Source organism: Gallinula chloropus, assembly GCF_964237585.1.
Source record: "Gallinula chloropus genome assembly, chromosome: 27".
Lineage (NCBI taxonomy): Eukaryota > Metazoa > Chordata > Aves > Gruiformes > Rallidae > Gallinula > Gallinula chloropus.
In genome coordinates this window covers 2,254,663-2,271,356 of record NC_140112.1, presented here as the reverse complement: position 1 = coordinate 2,271,356, position 16,694 = coordinate 2,254,663, and the positions used below count along the sequence as shown (strand labels likewise).

The 16,694-nt window shown below is 56.2% G+C and overlaps 2 protein-coding genes across 2 annotated transcripts in view; one reads left to right on the top strand and one right to left on the bottom strand.

The window, feature by feature from the left end:
* The first annotated feature begins 4 nt into the window (after positions 1-4).
* On the top strand, positions 5-6,086 carry GNAT2 (G protein subunit alpha transducin 2). The gene is made up of 9 exons (XM_084276015.1): positions 5-447; positions 1,337-1,379; positions 1,569-1,710; positions 1,877-2,034; positions 2,373-2,501; positions 2,733-2,862; positions 4,246-4,399; positions 4,798-5,003; positions 5,605-6,086. Exons 1-8 carry the CDS (start codon positions 330-332, stop codon positions 4,986-4,988), a joined length of 1,065 nt encoding a protein of 354 aa, XP_084132141.1. The 5' UTR covers positions 5-329; the 3' UTR covers positions 4,989-5,003; positions 5,605-6,086.
* A 1,088-nt stretch (positions 6,087-7,174) lies between these two features.
* The window catches only part of GNAI3 (G protein subunit alpha i3), a 34,663-nt gene continuing 25,143 nt past the window's right edge, over positions 7,175-16,694 (bottom strand). The window contains exons 5-9 of the mRNA XM_084276014.1: positions 13,528-13,656; positions 10,810-10,939; positions 10,026-10,179; positions 9,080-9,293; positions 7,175-8,332 (exon numbers count right to left, since the gene is read on the bottom strand). Coding sequence (XP_084132140.1) covers positions 9,103-9,293; positions 10,026-10,179; positions 10,810-10,939; positions 13,528-13,656 — 604 coding nt within the window. The 3' untranslated portion in view covers positions 7,175-8,332; positions 9,080-9,102. The remainder of the gene's footprint in view (positions 8,333-9,079; positions 9,294-10,025; positions 10,180-10,809; positions 10,940-13,527; positions 13,657-16,694) is intronic.

The window sequence follows — 16,694 nt, the reverse complement described above, 5'->3', positions numbered from 1 at the left end:
GCGAGATAAAAGGTCCCCAAATCCCACGGCCCAAAAAAATCGGGTTATCCATGGGGAATTAAGGGAGAAGGCGGGGGGCAGCCGGCCGGCGAGGACCCACCGCGCTCTGCCTGCCGCGGGGCACCCCAGCATCAGGGGTGTCGCTGGGGAGCCGGCTCAGCCTTTCGGGGCTCCTCTTTCTCCCCCCCCCACCCCCCTTTCTCCCGTCGTCGCCCACCGCCCGTCCTCGGGGCGCGCGCGCCGCTGCCCGCGGAGAGCTGGAAGAGCCCGGGGACCTAGAGCTGCTCGAGGAGTTTGAGGAGGAGGAGGAGGAGGAGGAAGACGAGGCCATGGGGAGCGGGGCCAGCGCCGAGGACAAGGAGATGGCCAAGAGGTCCAAGGAGCTGGAGAAGAAGCTCCAGGAGGATGCGGATAAGGAGGCCAAGACGGTCAAGTTGCTCTTGCTTGGTAAGGCCGGAGAGGATGTCCAAGGGAGGATGTGGGATATCCAAGGGAGGATGTGGGATGTCCCCCCCCCCAGCCCCACTCGGCATGAGGGGCTGTTGGGGGGGCTGCTGGGGATGGGCAAAAGCAACCAGGGATTGGGGACAGGGATGGGCTGTCCCCAGCCCATCAACTCCTGCTGCTCTGGCTTGGTCCCTCGTTAGCCTGATGCGCTGAGGTTGTCCCTCTGTCCTGGTGTCCCTCAGAGCTGGGCCTGGGAAGGGCTGGGGGTGACATCGGCTCTCGGTGGTGACAATACGGGGAGCAGGGATGGGGGGACAGCGTGGGGATGGGGAAGGGACCAGGATGCTGGGTCCCACCCAGGCCAGGCTGTGGCACATGAAAGGGGGACAGGGAGCCTCTAGTAAGCTCCTGCACCCCAAAAACCCTGCTGCTGGGTGCAGGGAGGGAGGGACAGACCCTCGAGGGACCCCCCGCGCCCCACTCGGGCAGTGGGTGACCCCACGGGGAGGCATCGGGGCTGTTGGTGGGGGCTTATCCAGGTGGGGGGCCAGGGTCAAGGCGATTAGCACCCTAATTCTAAGCAGCTTCCTGTGCTGCCCTAAGCCGCTTACAGCACCGAAGCCATCGCCTGCGGCGGGTGGGTGGCGTGGGACCCCAGGGACCCGCAGCCCAGGGGGTGCCCACCACCCCTGGGGGTCCAGTGCTGGGTGTGAGGGGTGGCAGAGGGGTGATGGCACCGGGGGAGGAGGCTGGGCCAGGTGTCCAGCTGGGGCAGAGCGGAGCAGGAGGAGGGAAAGCGGCTCCGGTCCCTGCGCTGTGCCCATCCCCGTGGCATCAGGCCTGTGGCGTGTCCTGGGCAGCACTAAGGTGTCCTCACACCCTCTTCCAGGGGCTGGAGAGTCGGGCAAGAGCACCATCGTGAAGCAGATGAAGTGAGTACAGCCTGAGGCCCAGGCACCCAGATTGCAGGGAGATTAACCCAAGGATTGGGTGGCCCCAACAGCATCACCCCAGTCACTCCCCCCCCATGTCACACCCTGCTGCCTCCCAGGGCAGGGTGATACTGGAGGGGGGGGGGGGGGGGGTCACAGCTCAGGGCTGAGGCTGCTGTGCCCCCCCAGGATCATCCACCAGGATGGCTACACCCCCGAGGAGTGCATGGAGTTCAAGTCCATCATCTACGGCAACATCCTGCAGTCCATCCTGGCCATCATCCGCGCCATGTCCACGCTGGGCATCGACTACGCAGAGTCCTCCCGCGCGGTCAGTCCGGGGGGGCTGTCCCCATCCTGCCCCCCTCCCCTCCCCAAAACCCACTGAGAGGGCGCAGGAAACCCTGGAGCTGGGGTCTACAGCAGCCCCTTGTCCCCAGCCCCGGGGGCTTTTTGGGGGCTGCGGGTGGGATGGTGGCAGAGGGTCCCTCTTGCAGGATGATGGGCGGCAGCTCTTCAACCTGGCTGACTCCATCGAGGAGGGCACCATGCCCCCCGAGCTGGTCGACTGCATCAAGAAGCTCTGGAAGGATGGGGGGGTCCAGGCTTGTTTCGACCGAGCTGCCGAGTACCAGCTCAACGACTCGGCTGCGTAGTGAGTGGGGGCCACCAACCTGGGGGTGGGGGACACACAACAGGGACATGCCTTGGGGACCCCCAGCTGCTTATCACTGTTTCCCACCCAGCCTGGCAGAATCCAGAGCCTGGGGATACCTGGAGGTCACCATCCTCTAACCCACTGGTGCCAGGGGGCTGCATCCCCCCCATCATACCCCCCCAGCATCCCTCCCCAGGGATCTTGGAGTCCCAGCATTTGGGATTTAGCCCCCACCATCCCCAAAATGCTATGGGGGGGGGTGTGGGTGCAGGCTGGGGGGCAGCCCCTTGGCAGCTGGTCACACCCTCTCCTGACCATCTGCCCATTCCCCCCAGTTACCTGAACCAGCTGGACAGGATCACGGCCCCTGGATACCTCCCCAACGAGCAGGACGTGCTGCGGTCCCGAGTGAAGACCACGGGCATCATCGAGACCAAGTTCTCAGTCAAAGACTTGAATTTCAGGTAGGTGGGTGCCCCCCACCCCTTGATTTCCCCCCCCCCCCATCCCTTGATCCTCCCCCTGCAACACAACGTGGGGTGAACCAGGGACCACCAACCCCACCTGGACCAGGGCTGGTTGGTCACAGCATCCCTGGCACTGCCGAGGACAGGTTGCTGGGGTCCTGGGGTGCTGGGATCATCATATGGTGGGTGGCAGGACCAGCCCCTGACCTGTCCTCATCCCCTCCCCAGGATGTTCGATGTGGGAGGCCAGAGGTCGGAGCGCAAGAAGTGGATCCATTGCTTCGAGGGGGTGACCTGCATCATCTTCTGCGGGGCGCTGAGCGCCTACGACATGGTGCTGGTGGAGGACGATGAAGTGGTGGGTCTGGGTCTGGGAGCTGCCTGGGAAGAGCAGGAGAGGAGCAGGGGGGGGCTTTGGGAAGGGGGTTGGGGGGGGGGAAAGACTCCATGCCATTGGGTTCTCTGGGTGTTCTGGGAAAGGAGTGGGAGACTGGGACGGAACTGGCCCCCACCCAGTTACACCCAGTTACACCCAGTAAACGTGTCAGCACTGATGTTGAGGCTCAACCAGCCCAACTGTGGGGAAACAGCTGGGGGCCCACTGAGGAACCCCCCATCCTGCCGAGCAGCCACGGGCACAGCGGGTCCTGACCCCAACCTCCTCCTGGAGCCCCCGTCCCCCCGGGAACGCTTCCTGCTGTGGAAAACCCCTGAGCCAAGCCAATGGAGCCAACCCCCAGGAAGAGGAGAGATGTGACGGGCTCTGGATGAAGGACAATGGCACCCAGAGGCACCCCATGCATCGGTGCCCGTGGTGGGGGCAGAGCAGGAACACGGTGTCCCCAAAAGGGGCCCTTTCCAGGAGGAAACGAGGGGTGACACTGAGCAGCGCAGGGGCAGGCGGCTGCTTCTCCCTCCTGGCCCAGGGCAGAGCATCCTTGGTGGCATCTCCTACAGCATCCGCTCCCCAAAGGCCTTCACTGAGGTCCCAAGGCAGGAGCTGGCATCCATCAGCCATTCCTCAGCCACACAGCAGCAGCACGTGAGGAAGGAGAGAGGGTCTGTCCCCTTGAACCCCCAGCAGAGGTGGAGATGCTGCTCCCCACACAGAACGGGGCAGGATTTGGCCAAAGCAGGTGCTCTGCTCCCCAAAGCCATACAGAAGAACTGCAGCAAGGGGAGCTGGGACAGGACATCCCCATCTGCCCTCAAGAACCAGCTGCCACGCTACAGTGAAGGAGATCCATGTGTCAGTGGGGCAGCCAGAGACCCTGCTTGGACCCTCAGCCACCCCAGGATGTCCCCACAGCCAAGCCCACAACTCCTCTAAGCCCAGAGTTTCCCTTCCCTGCCCCTTCCAAAGCCTCAATCCAGCGAGAGCATCAGGGTAACGGCGACGGCACCTCAACACCTCGACACCCCACCAGCACCTCCCACCAGCTGAGGTTCCCCAGCTCATCATCCCATCACCTCCAGCCACACTAGAGCTACTGGGAGGGGTGGGAGCATCGCGCTGCCCCGGTTACCCCCCTCCCCATCCCGACTGACAGCGGAGTTTAGGATGGGCAGGAGGGGACAGGCAGTTCCTCCTACATCCAACAGGAGCAACCTGGGCTGCACAGGGAGAAGCTCCGCTCTGGGGACAGGGAGGGGGCTGGGGGGAGGGGTTTTTTTTGGGGGTGGGGGGCTGTGCTGGGTAAAAAGGGGGCTGGCAGTGACCTGTGGCCCTGTCCGCTCGCAGAACCGCATGCACGAGTCCCTGCACCTGTTCAACAGCATATGCAACCACAAGTTCTTCGCCGCCACCTCCATCATCCTCTTCCTCAACAAGAAGGACCTTTTCGAGGAGAAGATCAAGAAAGTCCATCTCAGCATCTGCTTCCCTGATTACGACGGTGAGGTGGCTCCATCCTTCCCCTTTGCCCCCCCCCCTTAACCCTCCCACCTCCCCAAACCAGGCTCTTGGGGGGAGGAACCGCGTGGTCCCGGCGCAGACACGGTCTCTGGGTTTCAGGATGGAGTCCCAGAGGTAGGAGCAGCCCAGGAGAAGGTGGGGGGAAGGATGGAATTGGGCTAAAATGGCTTTTTTAATGAATTTCTAATTGCTTTGCTAGGTGCAGTGCTTGACCCACCCCTCCTCCTCCTCCTCCTCTTCCTCCTCCCAAGGGAGGTTTCAGATCTAGCTCCTTAAAACTAAGGCTCAGGCATCCCCTGCCCTCACCCAGCTCCGACCATCACCTCCCATGGGAGCAGCTCAGCAGCAGCATCGCCTCCTCCCTCCCTCCCTCCACAGGTCCCAACACGTTTGAAGACGCAGGAAATTACATCAAGACCCAATTCCTGGACCTCAACATGCGGAAGGACGTGAAGGAGATCTACAGCCACATGACCTGTGCCACAGACACCCAGAACGTCAAGTTCGTCTTCGACGCCGTGACGGATGTCATCATCAAAGAGAACCTCAAGGACTGCGGCCTCTTCTGAGCAGCCACGGGGCAGGTACCTGCCCCAGGGACAGAGGGATGGGGAAGGGATGGGGCTGGGGGGGATGGGGAAGGGATGGGGTGGTTTTTTTTGGGGATGGTGGCTGCTGTGATGCTGGGGGGGGGTGTCAGATGCTGGGATCCGCATCCTTGGGTGCTTTGCTTTTTCTCCCCCTCATTCCTGAGCATTAAGTAGAGCAGGAAGAATAATTCAACCCCATCATTCAACCCCTGTGATAAATCAACCCCTGTGATAATTCAACCCCCCCATAACTCAACCCCCCCATCATTCAACCCCCCTGGGATAAAGCAGGCAGCTCCCCACAGGCAGAGGCAGGACAGGGTGGGAGCACCCCAAATCCTGCTCTGGGCACCAAGGGAAACACTGACCAGGCAGGGAGGTGGGGGACAGGGGCTGAAGGGTTGGGCACTGACCAGCTCTGAGCACCAGAATGACATTTAAACCCATGAATTGTCGGGTTTCTCCCCACTCCAAGCTCAGCGTGGTGGGATGAAGGTCACTCCTCTCAGCCCTCCCTGCACCCTGTGCCTGTCCCAGCCTTCACTGGGTGGTTGGAAAGCCTTTAACCTCCTGTTCTCTCCTCTTTCCCTGCTAGAAGAGGACAGGACGTGGTGGCACAGCGCCGTTCTGCTGAGCAGAGCAGGATTACAACCAGACGTAAAAGATCCTCACAGCCCAAGTTTCTACCACCTGCCCGACCGAGCCGCCTCCTTCCAAAGCCCAAACTAGAGGAAGGGGTGAAGCTCAGCTTCCTGCCCCCTTTTGTGGCCATTTCCTCTTTTTTTTTCCTCCTTTAAAAGCAGCAAACCTGCTCCCTGCAGCGTTTCTAAGCCAGATCTGGAGTGGTTCAAGCAAAGCAGGCAGGAGAATCACCAGGGAGGCATCGTGCTTCCCACCCTGGGCAGCGACGGGGCGCTCGGGGAGAGAGGCAGCGGCATCGCTTCTGCCCGTCCCTCTGCAGCTGGTTTCTTCCCCTTGAATTAATCCAAGTGGGAATTCCTGGGGATGGTGGAGGTTGGGTTACCTACGAATCACTCCTGGGTACCAACCTCTGTCCTCCAGCAGGAGGTATAATGAAGGGGCTTGGTTTTTTTTGGAGCCCTGAGGGAATGTTGTTGGGGTTTGGGGGGTGAGGAGAGGGGTGAGCAGAGGCAGGAGCAGGCATGTTGGGGTCTGGGGGAGGTGATCTGGGGCTGGAGAAAGAGGAAATGGTTACTTGAAAGATTTGTATTTTCATTCTGCTCCTTCGAGCTGTGTTTGCTCTTCACTGTTTGTAAATAAACCTCCCCCAGTCCCAGAGCCAGGTCCTGTATCCACAGAAATCCCACAGCCAGCTGCATTTAACTGTAGGAAATGGAAATAAAGAACTACACAAGCCCTGGATGTCTCATTCCTCCTGCTTGGGTTGCTCCAGGAGGACCCAGCCCAAGGCCTGGAGCTGGGCTCCAGGAGTGTTTCCCATCCGTGGCTCTGGGCTGGCACAGCCCATCTCCCACCCAGATCAACCCGCGGGTGGCTGTGCTGACAATTGCCTGTGGTGAAGCCCAAGGAACCCCCCCAAAATTCAACCCCACGATAACTGAACCCCCCCATAATTCAACCCCTGTAATAATTCAAACCCCCCATAACTCAAACCCCCCATAATTCACCCCCCCATAACTCAACCCCCCCCATAACACACCCCCTATCATTCAACCCCCCTCTATAATTCAATCCCCCCATAACTCAACCCCCCTCTATAATTCAACCCTACCATAATCCAACCCCCCATCATTCAACCCCTGTGATAATTAAACCCCCCATCATTCAACCCCCCTATAATTCAACCCCCCATCATTCAACCCCTGTGATAATTCAACACCCCAATAATTGAACCCCCCATCATTCAACGCCCCCCCATCATTCAACCTCCCCCATAACTCAACCCCCCCATCATTCAACCCCCCCCCATCATTCAACCCCTGCGATAACTCATGCCCCCCATAATCCAACCCCCCCATAATCCAACCCCCCTCCCATAATTTACCCCCCCCCTTCTCATCCAAGCACTGAGCTTCCCTCTGTGGCCAAGCACAGAAGGGGGAAGGATGGGGGGGGGGGGGGGGGGTGTGAGTATAAAAAATAACGAATAATAAACTAGAGAAAAGGCTCCAACTGTTTCCTCACCATTTTAATACTGCCAACAACTAGAACAGAGTGAAACTGTACACGTGACAAAGGGGGGGGAAGGAGTCTGGATGCACTGGGGCAGCGGAGGGCCGGGCTGGTTACCCATGGGGATGAAGGTCACTACAGTAAAAACAATGGCAGGCGGGGTTTGGCACCAGGGATGGAGAGTAAAGGCATGCTGGTGGGGACAGCGTGGGGACAGCCCGGGCGCCCCCTTCCCAAAATCACCCACCGGTTTGGACTGAAAACGCAGGGGGAGGAGCGGTGGGTGGAGCAGCCCTGCGGCTTTGGGGCTCAGAGGGTTGAATCTCCAGGCAGGGGCTCAGCGTGAAGCCGGCTGGGCCACGCCGGGTGGGTCTGGATGGGGCCATCAGCATCGCCCGCGCTCACCCCTGAGCCATCAGCTAAAGAGCTTCGCTGTCCCACTGCTGGAGCTCCTTCCAAAAGCTTTATGGAAGCAGGATGGGCACGAAACACACGCCAGAGAAAGCCGGAGCTGTCGCCGTAAAGAGCGCTAAGGAGCCTTTAAGTAGTTGCAAGAAATATTAAATCCTGACCATACCAAGTGTTAAAAACAAAGAGTTCCTGCTAAGAGGAATACTTTCTGCATGATCTGGTCACATGTGCATAGTTAAGTGATTTTTTTTTGTTGTTGTTGTTGTTTATTTTTAAAATATGAGTCGTTTGCAGATAAGGAAATAAAATTTTAGTAAAGTTAGAAGTTTTCTCAATGGAAAAAACCCAACCAAACCCAAGCAAAACCTTAAAAACAGAGCGGTGGTGGCTCGTTAACCAGAGAGAGAGAGAGAGAAAGCTACATATTGAAGGTCTGGAATCCAGCACCTCAACTTCACAACAGCTGTACACGGTGGAGATCACGCCATGCGAACGCCGCCGGGATGATCTAGTCACGCTAACGGTTGTTCCACCTCACCCCTAACATCAACATCCCATAGCAATTAAAAAATAATAATAATAATAATTAAAAAAAAAAACCAACAAAATAAAGAAGGTCCCTAAATAGAGAAGATTGTGCTAAAGAACTCAACGATTCCACATGCTGATTTCATTTCTCTGGTCCTCTCCGGGCTCGCAGCCGTCCCCGCCAGGCAGCAAAGAGTCCGGGTCTCAAAACGCCACGGCATAAAATCAAACTGGAAGAGAGAATCAGAGAATCACAGACTGGGCTGGGTTGGAAGGGACCCCAAGGGTCACAGAGCTCCAATCCCCTGCCACAGGCAGGGACACCAACCTCCAGGCCTGGAGCTACACAAGGTTGCCCAGGGCCCCAGCCAACCTGGCCTTGAACACCCCCAGGGATGGGGCACCCACCCCTTCTCTGGGCAGCCTGTTCCAGCCCCTCACCACTCTCTCTGGAAAGAAATTCCCCCTAATATCTCATCCAACTCTTCCCTCCTCCAGCTTCACTCCATCCCCCTTGTCCTGCCAGTCTCTGCCCTTTAACAAGCTCATTCCCCTCCTGTTCCTCTGCTCCCTTCAGGGACTGGGAGGCTGCAATGAGGTCCCCCCACAGCCTTCTCTTCTCCAGGCTGAACCAGCCCAGCTCCCTCAGCCTCTCTCCGTAGGCAAGCTGCTCCAGCCCTCTGATCATCTCCGTGGCTCCTCTGACCCCTCTCCAACAGTCCCACATCTTTCTTGTCCTGGGGCCCCAGCTCTGGACACAGGACTCCAGCTGGGGCCTCACAGGGCAGAGCAGAGAGGGACAATCCCCTCCCTGTCCCTGCTGCCACCCCTCTGCTGATGGAGCCCAGGATCCCCTCAATGAGGTCCCCCCACAGCCTCCTCTTCTCCAGGCTGAACCATCCCAGCTCCCCAAGGGGCATCAGTGAGGCACCAGAAACCACCAGCCCCAGGTTTAAATGCAAGAGGCTGGGCTTTACCTTCCTCCCAGGGCTCCTCCTGCTCAGTAGAGCCCACACTCCTTCAGGTTGTTTTTAATGATAACATCTGTGACGGCGTCGAAGACGAACTGCACGTTCTTGGTGTCGGTGGCGCAGGTGAAGTGGGTGTAGATCTCCTTGGTGTCTTTCCTTCGGTTCAGATCTTCAAACTGACACTGGATGTAGGCAGCTGCTTCCTCGTACGTGTTAGAGCCTGAAAAAGATAAGATGCCTTTACTTTGGCCAGCACTTCACAGCACAGAGAGCTTTTAAGTCCCCATTAAGCTGCTTGCAACCATCTGCCTTATCCAGCTACAAATCCAAATCCACCCTTAACTCCTCCTCGTGGAGCTGAGGTCTATTCCCAGCTCCTGGTCAGTGACCTTGGACATGTTGCTCCCCCCCCAACCCCCTGAGATCACCAGAAGGGAATGCTGCCTATGGTAATCTTCACACTGGAGACGTGCAGTTGCATCAGAAGAGGGAGAAATCACAGGAATAAGCAGGTTTGAAGGAAGAAGCATTAAAAATTAAGTCCAAATGCCTTGAGCAGTGACCACGAAGCACCGTGTGGGTCTCACCTGGAGAACAGACACACCAGGGCAGAGAAGTGCCATGCCCAGGACCTGGATAAGTATCCCAGCCTCTGAGACTGAAGTTCAAGAAAGTATTTCCCTAAATAACAGGTGGGAAACACAGAGCAACCTGGACTGGCTGCACGGTGGTGCTCTGCTGCTGGCACTCCAGGCTGTAACTCTCAGGGATGAGGGCTGTGTGACTGCACCTCTCCCAACAAGCCAAGTGATGGGCAGCCCCAAGATGCTGCCCAGAGTTGAGTGGATGGAGAAACAGCTGAGCTTTGGAGTTATCCTGGATCCTGTAGGCTTTAACCCACTCCTTCCTGGCCCTGGTGACACAGATAAGAGGTGGTTTGGGAGGACCTTACCAGTGTACTCTGGGTAGCAGATCGTTAGGGGGCTTTTCTTAATCTTCTCCTCAAACAGGTCCTTCTTGTTCAGGAAGAGAATGATGGACGTGTCTGTGAACCACTTGTTGTTGCAGATGCTGTCAAACAGCTTCATACTCTCATGCATCCGGTTCTGCAAAACAAAAGGAGAAGGGGATGCATCATAGGGAGGGCAGGTGGCTTTGTGTACTACAGAGGATGAAAGAGTGTCCATGAAATATCCTCCTCAGGAAGAGCACAGGCACAACCCTGAGCAGGGGAACCATCAGATCCCAGGATGCGTTGGGTGGAAAGGGACCTTTGGAGGCCATCGAGTCCCACCCCTCGTCCCATTGCTCTGTGCCCTCAGGAACAGCTCTTCCCCAGCTTTCTTATAAGTATCTTCAGGGACTGGAAGGTGCTGTAAGGTCCCCCTGGAGCTTCTCTTCTCCAGGCTGATCCAGCACAACTTTTCCAGTTTAAACCCTCATCCTATGGCTCCATGCCCTGAGGAACAGCTCTTCCCCAGCTTTCCTACAGGCACCTCACAGGTATGGAAACTCCCCCAGGCTGTGTTAGAGGAACTCACACCATTCTTGTGTTATTATTTTTCATCAGTTTCTGGGGCAAGATCCCACAGGTTGCTGCAAGGAAGAGCTCACCTTCACAAGGGCTACAAGAGGAGCAAGGCAGAGACACGTGTCCCCCTCCCAGAGGATAGGTCTGTGCTTGCTTCCACCTCCCTCCCACAGTGCTGGGCACCAGTAACTGCTCCACAACGTACCATCTCCTCATCCTCAGCCAAGACCAGGTCATAGTCACTGAGGGCCACACAGAAAATGATGGCTGTCACACCTTCAAAGCAGTGGATCCACTTCTTCCGCTCCGACCGTTGGCCACCGACATCGAACATCCTGGGGAGAGGCAGGAGAAACATCTCAGGAGGTTTGCAGACCGGCTGCTGCAGGAGGTGGGGACAGCTCTGCTAAGGGCAGGGTTTGGGGAAGAAGAAGCAGGGAGCTCCCAACCCTCCCTTTCTCAGGTGGGGCTTAAAATCCTTCTCTTCAGAGGAGTTTCAGCAGGGAGAACCAGGCGTTACCCACACCGCTCTCCGCTGATTCACCAGGACACGCTTAGCTTGTTCTCCATCTCCTATTTCCTTAGCAACAATCCATTTGCTTGACTGGACTCTGAACACCTACTCTGGAGGCAGCTCTTCCAGTTCACTGACACTGAGCCTGGCACTGGATTACATGCAACACGCTGCCTGCTGCTGCTGGGAGCCAGGAAAAAGCCCAGTGGGGCTCAGAAACAAAGTCACCTCTTCAGAAATAGAAGCCATGAGCATCTTGGGCAGCTCCAACACCCTGCTCACCAAAATATTCTGATGAGAAGCAGGATTGCCCAGGCTGCTCTGATGGACTATGACTTAATTAAATCAAGTCAGGTCCAAGTCGATCTCCCAGAGCTACAAAAATCATAAACATCGATCTGTTACCCGGGGAGACAAGGGAGGAACTGCCCAGCCTGGCCCAGGAGCAATGTGATTTAACGATGCCAAACGAGGCAGAAGCAGCATTTCACTAACTCCCATCTTTTATTTAAGGTAAACTGTCCCTGTGGACCACAGGAGAGATGAGAAATCTCCGGGAGGATACAGGCTGTTTACTCAGCTCCATGGGAAAGGAGCGGCATCCCTGGCGCCGTCAGGCTAATCCACACTGGAGCCCCAGCTCTAATGCCTGAGATTTAACAGCAAGGCTCCTCTGGAGCAGGGAAGATGGCAGCTTGGGGAGTTAAGATGTATTAATGCTTTCCTTTGTGGAGCAAATCCCTCTGAGGCCAGGCACCTCGGGCTCTGCACGTGATGGGTGAGGCCAGGCGGGCCTGGGGGAAGAGCAATTCCCCCCACACACACATCAGGGAGGCACCGGCGGCGCGCGCCTAGCCGCTTCCCGCTGAACAGGGGGGGCTGATGGTCAAACAGGAACATGCCTGCTGCCTCCTGATCCCCCCCAACCAAGTCCTGCTTCCCCCAATCGCCTCCTGCTCCCCCCAACCGCCTCCAGCTACCCCCCAACCGCCTCCAGCTACCCCCCAACCGCCTCCAGCTACCCCCCATCCGCCTCCATCTACCCCCCAACCGCCTCCAGCTACCCCCCAACCAAGTCCTGCTCCCCCCCAACCAAGTCCTGCTCCCCCCCAACCAAGTCCTGCTCCCCCCCAACCGCCTCCAGCTCCCCCCCAACCGCCTCCAGCTCCCCCCCAACCGCCTCCAGCTCCCCCCCAACCGCCTCCAGCTCCCTCTCAACCAAGTCCTGCTCCCCCCAACCACCTCCAGCTACCCCCAACTTCCACCTACCCTCCAACCTCCAGCCACCCTCCAACCTCCAGCCACCCTCCAACCTCCATCTACTCTCCAACCTCCAGCCACCTCTAACCTCCAGCTATCCTCCAATCTCCAGCCACCCTCCAACTACCCTCTAACCTCCAGCTCCCTCCAACCACCCTCCAACCTCCAGCTCCCTTTAACCACCCTCCAACCTCCAGCTCCCTTTTCCATCAGCCAGACATGATGGTTTTCAAGGAGAGCCCCGCACACTGCAGCTGGAAGCACCAATCCTGCCACATCACAACAGAAGGTGAGGGGGGTTTCCCCCCCACAATGGACCAGGAGCCATGTAATTAGCTCAGTGATGCAAAAAGACTTTAAGGTTGAAACAGTTTGGAAGCCAAAACACCACTGATCTCCCAAAAGAAGCACACACAGATCAGATTTTATAAGCAGCACTCAGGGTTTTGCTACAGCTCTTTCAAACACAAGCTAAAAATAAGCCAAGAAACGCTTATTTAAAGGCTCTGAGCAACAAAAGGCTTCAACACATGGCCACAGACAAGGAGAACTCTCCTGAGAAACACAGGCACTGTGCTTCCCTACATCTACGTCACGGGACACGCACAGTCCACCCCGTGGGGTGACGGGCCACGTGTCAGGAGCACACTGGGGATCAAAGCCAGGGTTTGCTGGGAGCAGGGAGGAGAGCTAAACTGGCAGCTGCTGCAGAGGTTAGAGAGCTCTGTTAGTGATACATAAAGGGACACCGCCGAGACCAGGCTGGGTACCCGAGCTTCTCCATGCCAAGCCTGACCATGGGGAGAGCTCTTCTCTCCCACTTCAACCAGAAGGGGTTAAATTCAAACTCAAAATCCCAAAGTCAGTGTCCTTTTAGTATGGTTTTTTTTTTGGGGTGGGGGGGGGGATCCTGTAAACAAGCAGTCAGTACCTGTGTCTGCGATCCCAACATAAAAGCAGCTGAAAAGAACAGAAGAAGGCAAAGAAAGTCAAACCAGTGAACTAGTGGGGAGGGAGCGTAATCAGAGGCAAGGAGGACACTTAGAACAGGGCAGGACCTTCTGCAGTGCAGGTGTGGGACCTGCCACCACCAGCACCCGTGGAAGAAAGCACTGCAGTCCACAGGGACCAGCGCTGCCCTTCACTTACTTGAAGTACAGGTCCTTGAAGGTGAAGTGAGTCTCCACGATGCCCGTAGTTTTAACCCTGGTCCGCAGAACATCCTGCTGAGTAGGAATATAGGTCGGCTGGGATATTCTATCCAAGTCATTTAGGTAACTAAACCAGAAAAGACAACACAAGACAGGCTTTTTTTAGTCCTCTTGCTCACCATGAATCTTTTATAAACTGCAGGAGAAAGTCACCACGGAATTTATTCATCATCTTCACGTAGTTCAGACCTGGGATGTGCAGCAAACAACCCCCCCTGGGGTTCTGTGGTTGGGTTTGGTTGTTTGTTTGTTTAACCCCTCCCTGTGTGACCTTGCAGCGGGTGCTGGGTGGAGTTCAGGGAGCTTGATAAGAAGCAAGCAGGAGAAGTACTGCTGAAGCAGAAGCTGTGCCAAGACTGGTATCTCTTGGGGCAATTCAAAGCAGTCAAGGTCTTTCGCATCAAAAGCACGAGGCAGTAATCCAGCTTTGAAAGGGCAAGGTTATGTCAAATGAGCCAGGAGGAAAGAATGAAGCATCAAAACTACCCTGAAAGAGGCAGATTCATTCACCTCCTCCAGTGAGAGCAAACCCACACACGACACATCCAGCCCCCCTGGCACGGCTGCTGCTTCTCCGCAGCATCCAGGCAGCGCGCCCATCGAGACCCCAACTAATTCCAGCTACTACAGACTGGCTTTGGAGTTCAGCTCTCAGCTCTCACACATCATCTCCAGCAGGGTCAGAAATCCCACTCTGGCCAGCAACACCTCCAAGCTCATTGTTCCTGTTAGGGGGAAGGAAGATGATGGGCTCCTGCTTCCACAAAGGAGATGGGAAGGGAGCAGAGGCCAGCGTCCATCGCTGCCAGCAGCGTTATCCCTAGTGGGTATGGCCACGTCTTTATCAGGAGCGGTTATTAATCGATACCGTGAGGTTTCAGTGGCACAATAGCTCCACATGGTGTGTTACAGCCTGTCCTCCCAGCCAAGAATTACCTACTTTCCCAAACTCCAGAAGAACTCAGCCTCCTGCCCGTGCTTGCCTGCTGCTGCGGGTCTCTCCTCCTATGAGCTGGTATCTGCCAGCAGTTTTAGCCCAGAAAGAGCCACCACTCTTACTCCTCTCTCAGGTTCAGTGGGACGACAGGTTTGTGAACCGCTCTTGGACCAGAAACAGCACCCAAAACTCAGGCTTGGCTTTAGTTTCAGCTTAGTAAAACAGAACTTGGGAGGTTCTTACCTTCCTTAGGCTTCTGTTCAGAAGTAATTCTGCTGAGGAAATAACACGCCCAGATTTAGTCTCCCCTCCCTTCCTAGGGGTGGTTCAGCAGCTGATGGAAATGCTGCTTAAGAGCTGACCCAGCAAACCCTAAGAGCTCTGCTTTGATACGGGGCACACAGCTGCCCCAGCGCTCAGTGCACAAGCTGGAGCAGTAAAACATCTGCTCCTAATCCCCACGTTTCAGCATCAGAGGCTCAGGCAGTGAAAGGGGTGTCATTCCTACAGAAAGCTTTTTAGGCAGCCAGGGAAGGGTGAAGGGGAGTCAAGCAGCTCCCACCAAACAGAGTGCCAAGTGCCACTGGAACGCTTGCAGGTCGATGGGGGAATGGGGCCCATCAGAGGAAGTGATGCTCTGTCTGCAGCTGCCTTCAAAAGATAAATAAGCTTTGCCAGATTAATTCCAGGGAGACTCAAAGGATAAATCCCATGGAAATGCTTAAGCTGGGGGAGACCCAGCGCAGCCAAAGAGCCATGTACAGAGCCTCCTCCGGCCATCCTCACCTTGCCAAAGGCAGAGGACACCCACCAAAACCAGGCTGCAGAGCTCAGCCTGGGCAAACCACTCCTGTTTCCCCTCTGCCTTTATAGATTTAGTAGAACCTGAGAAAAACAACACAAACCCCAACAAAACCACCCACAGGCAGCTGGAAAAGCACGGTCTGAGACTGGTGGCTGTGAGCGACTCACGCCCCACAGCTCGCCACAGCCTGTCTGCAGTTGAAAGCCACTCCTCAATGATGCTGGGAACTGAAGACACAGACCTCACCAAAGCTCTCTACACCCTGTGCAGTTCAAATCCCTTCTCACCACTTCCTTTGCCACCAGGTTTTCTCTGTATGCTGGGGCTGCAACCCTTGTTCCCCACCTGGGACCCTCGTGTTTGGGGAGCCAACTATTTCTCAGGCTTCAGCGCCACCTTGCAAACACAACCTCACCAAAGACCAGCTTGGTTTTGTTTCCCTCCTTTATTTACTATTTATTTCCCCCCCTCCAAATGAGGGGTCAAGTACAAAAAGACCTGACTAAAAGCCTCCAGCACAACTCATGCCTGTATTGGTGAGCCTCCAAGCTTTCCCAGGACATCCCGTGCCAGGCTGGCACAATACCTGCAAGGACCAGTAGTTCCAGTCCTGTCAGAAAACCTCCCAGTCTCACACTCAGGCTGCTCTAAGAAACACAGACTGGGATGTTCTGAAGCTGAGAGCTTTCAGCTGGTGAAGATAGTGCAACTCCCCTCCTCTACTCTCACCTGAACCCTGGATCAGTATTTTCCTAACACTTCAGTCACGTTTCCTCTTAGCCCTGGGAAGAATGCTTTCAAGGCCAAACACACAGCTCCAAAAGATTCCTACAAAGCATTTATTATGAGCCTGAGCTAGGGGGAGGAGGGGCCATCACCAAAGGCAGAGCCACAAACAAAAAGCCAGCCTTTGATGGGGAAAGGAGATGCAGGTTTGGTACCCAGGTGGGTCAATACTCACAGCTTCCAAGAAACGTTATCACAAGTACGTGTGCCAGCCTGAGAACACAAACTGTTCCTCCTACAGAGGCTGACAGCTCATACACAATTAATCATCCCTACCAGAGTCTTCCTGCAGTGAGGAAAAGCTGAGGACCTGGATTTACAGAGTGTGCTTCAGCTTCCTCTTCCCCCTGGATTTCAGCAGATTAAGCAAAGCACAAAACAAGGGAACAGCAGGAAAAGGGCACGTTGCTGTTACCCCTTATCAATTCCAGTGCTTGGTTGGGCCAGCTAAGACAGGCTGCAGCCTGTGGCACCGACCTACAGATGAACAGACCTCACTTCAAAGAGCCAAGCCATGATCCTGAGGTGGAATCACGAGGGAGAACTGGGATAGAACGGGAGGACAACACCCTGCAAG

Coding starts and splice junctions, on each gene's coding strand:
- GNAT2 (XM_084276015.1), top strand. CDS start 330: ATGGGGAGCGGGGCCAGCGCCGAGGACAAGGAGATGGCCAAGAGGTCC. Junction 448..1,336: donor GGTCAAGTTGCTCTTGCTTG/GTAAGGCCGGAG, acceptor ACCCTCTTCCAG/GGGCTGGAGAGTCGGGCAAG. Junction 2,502..2,732: donor GTCAAAGACTTGAATTTCAG/GTAGGTGGGTGC, acceptor TCCCCTCCCCAG/GATGTTCGATGTGGGAGGCC.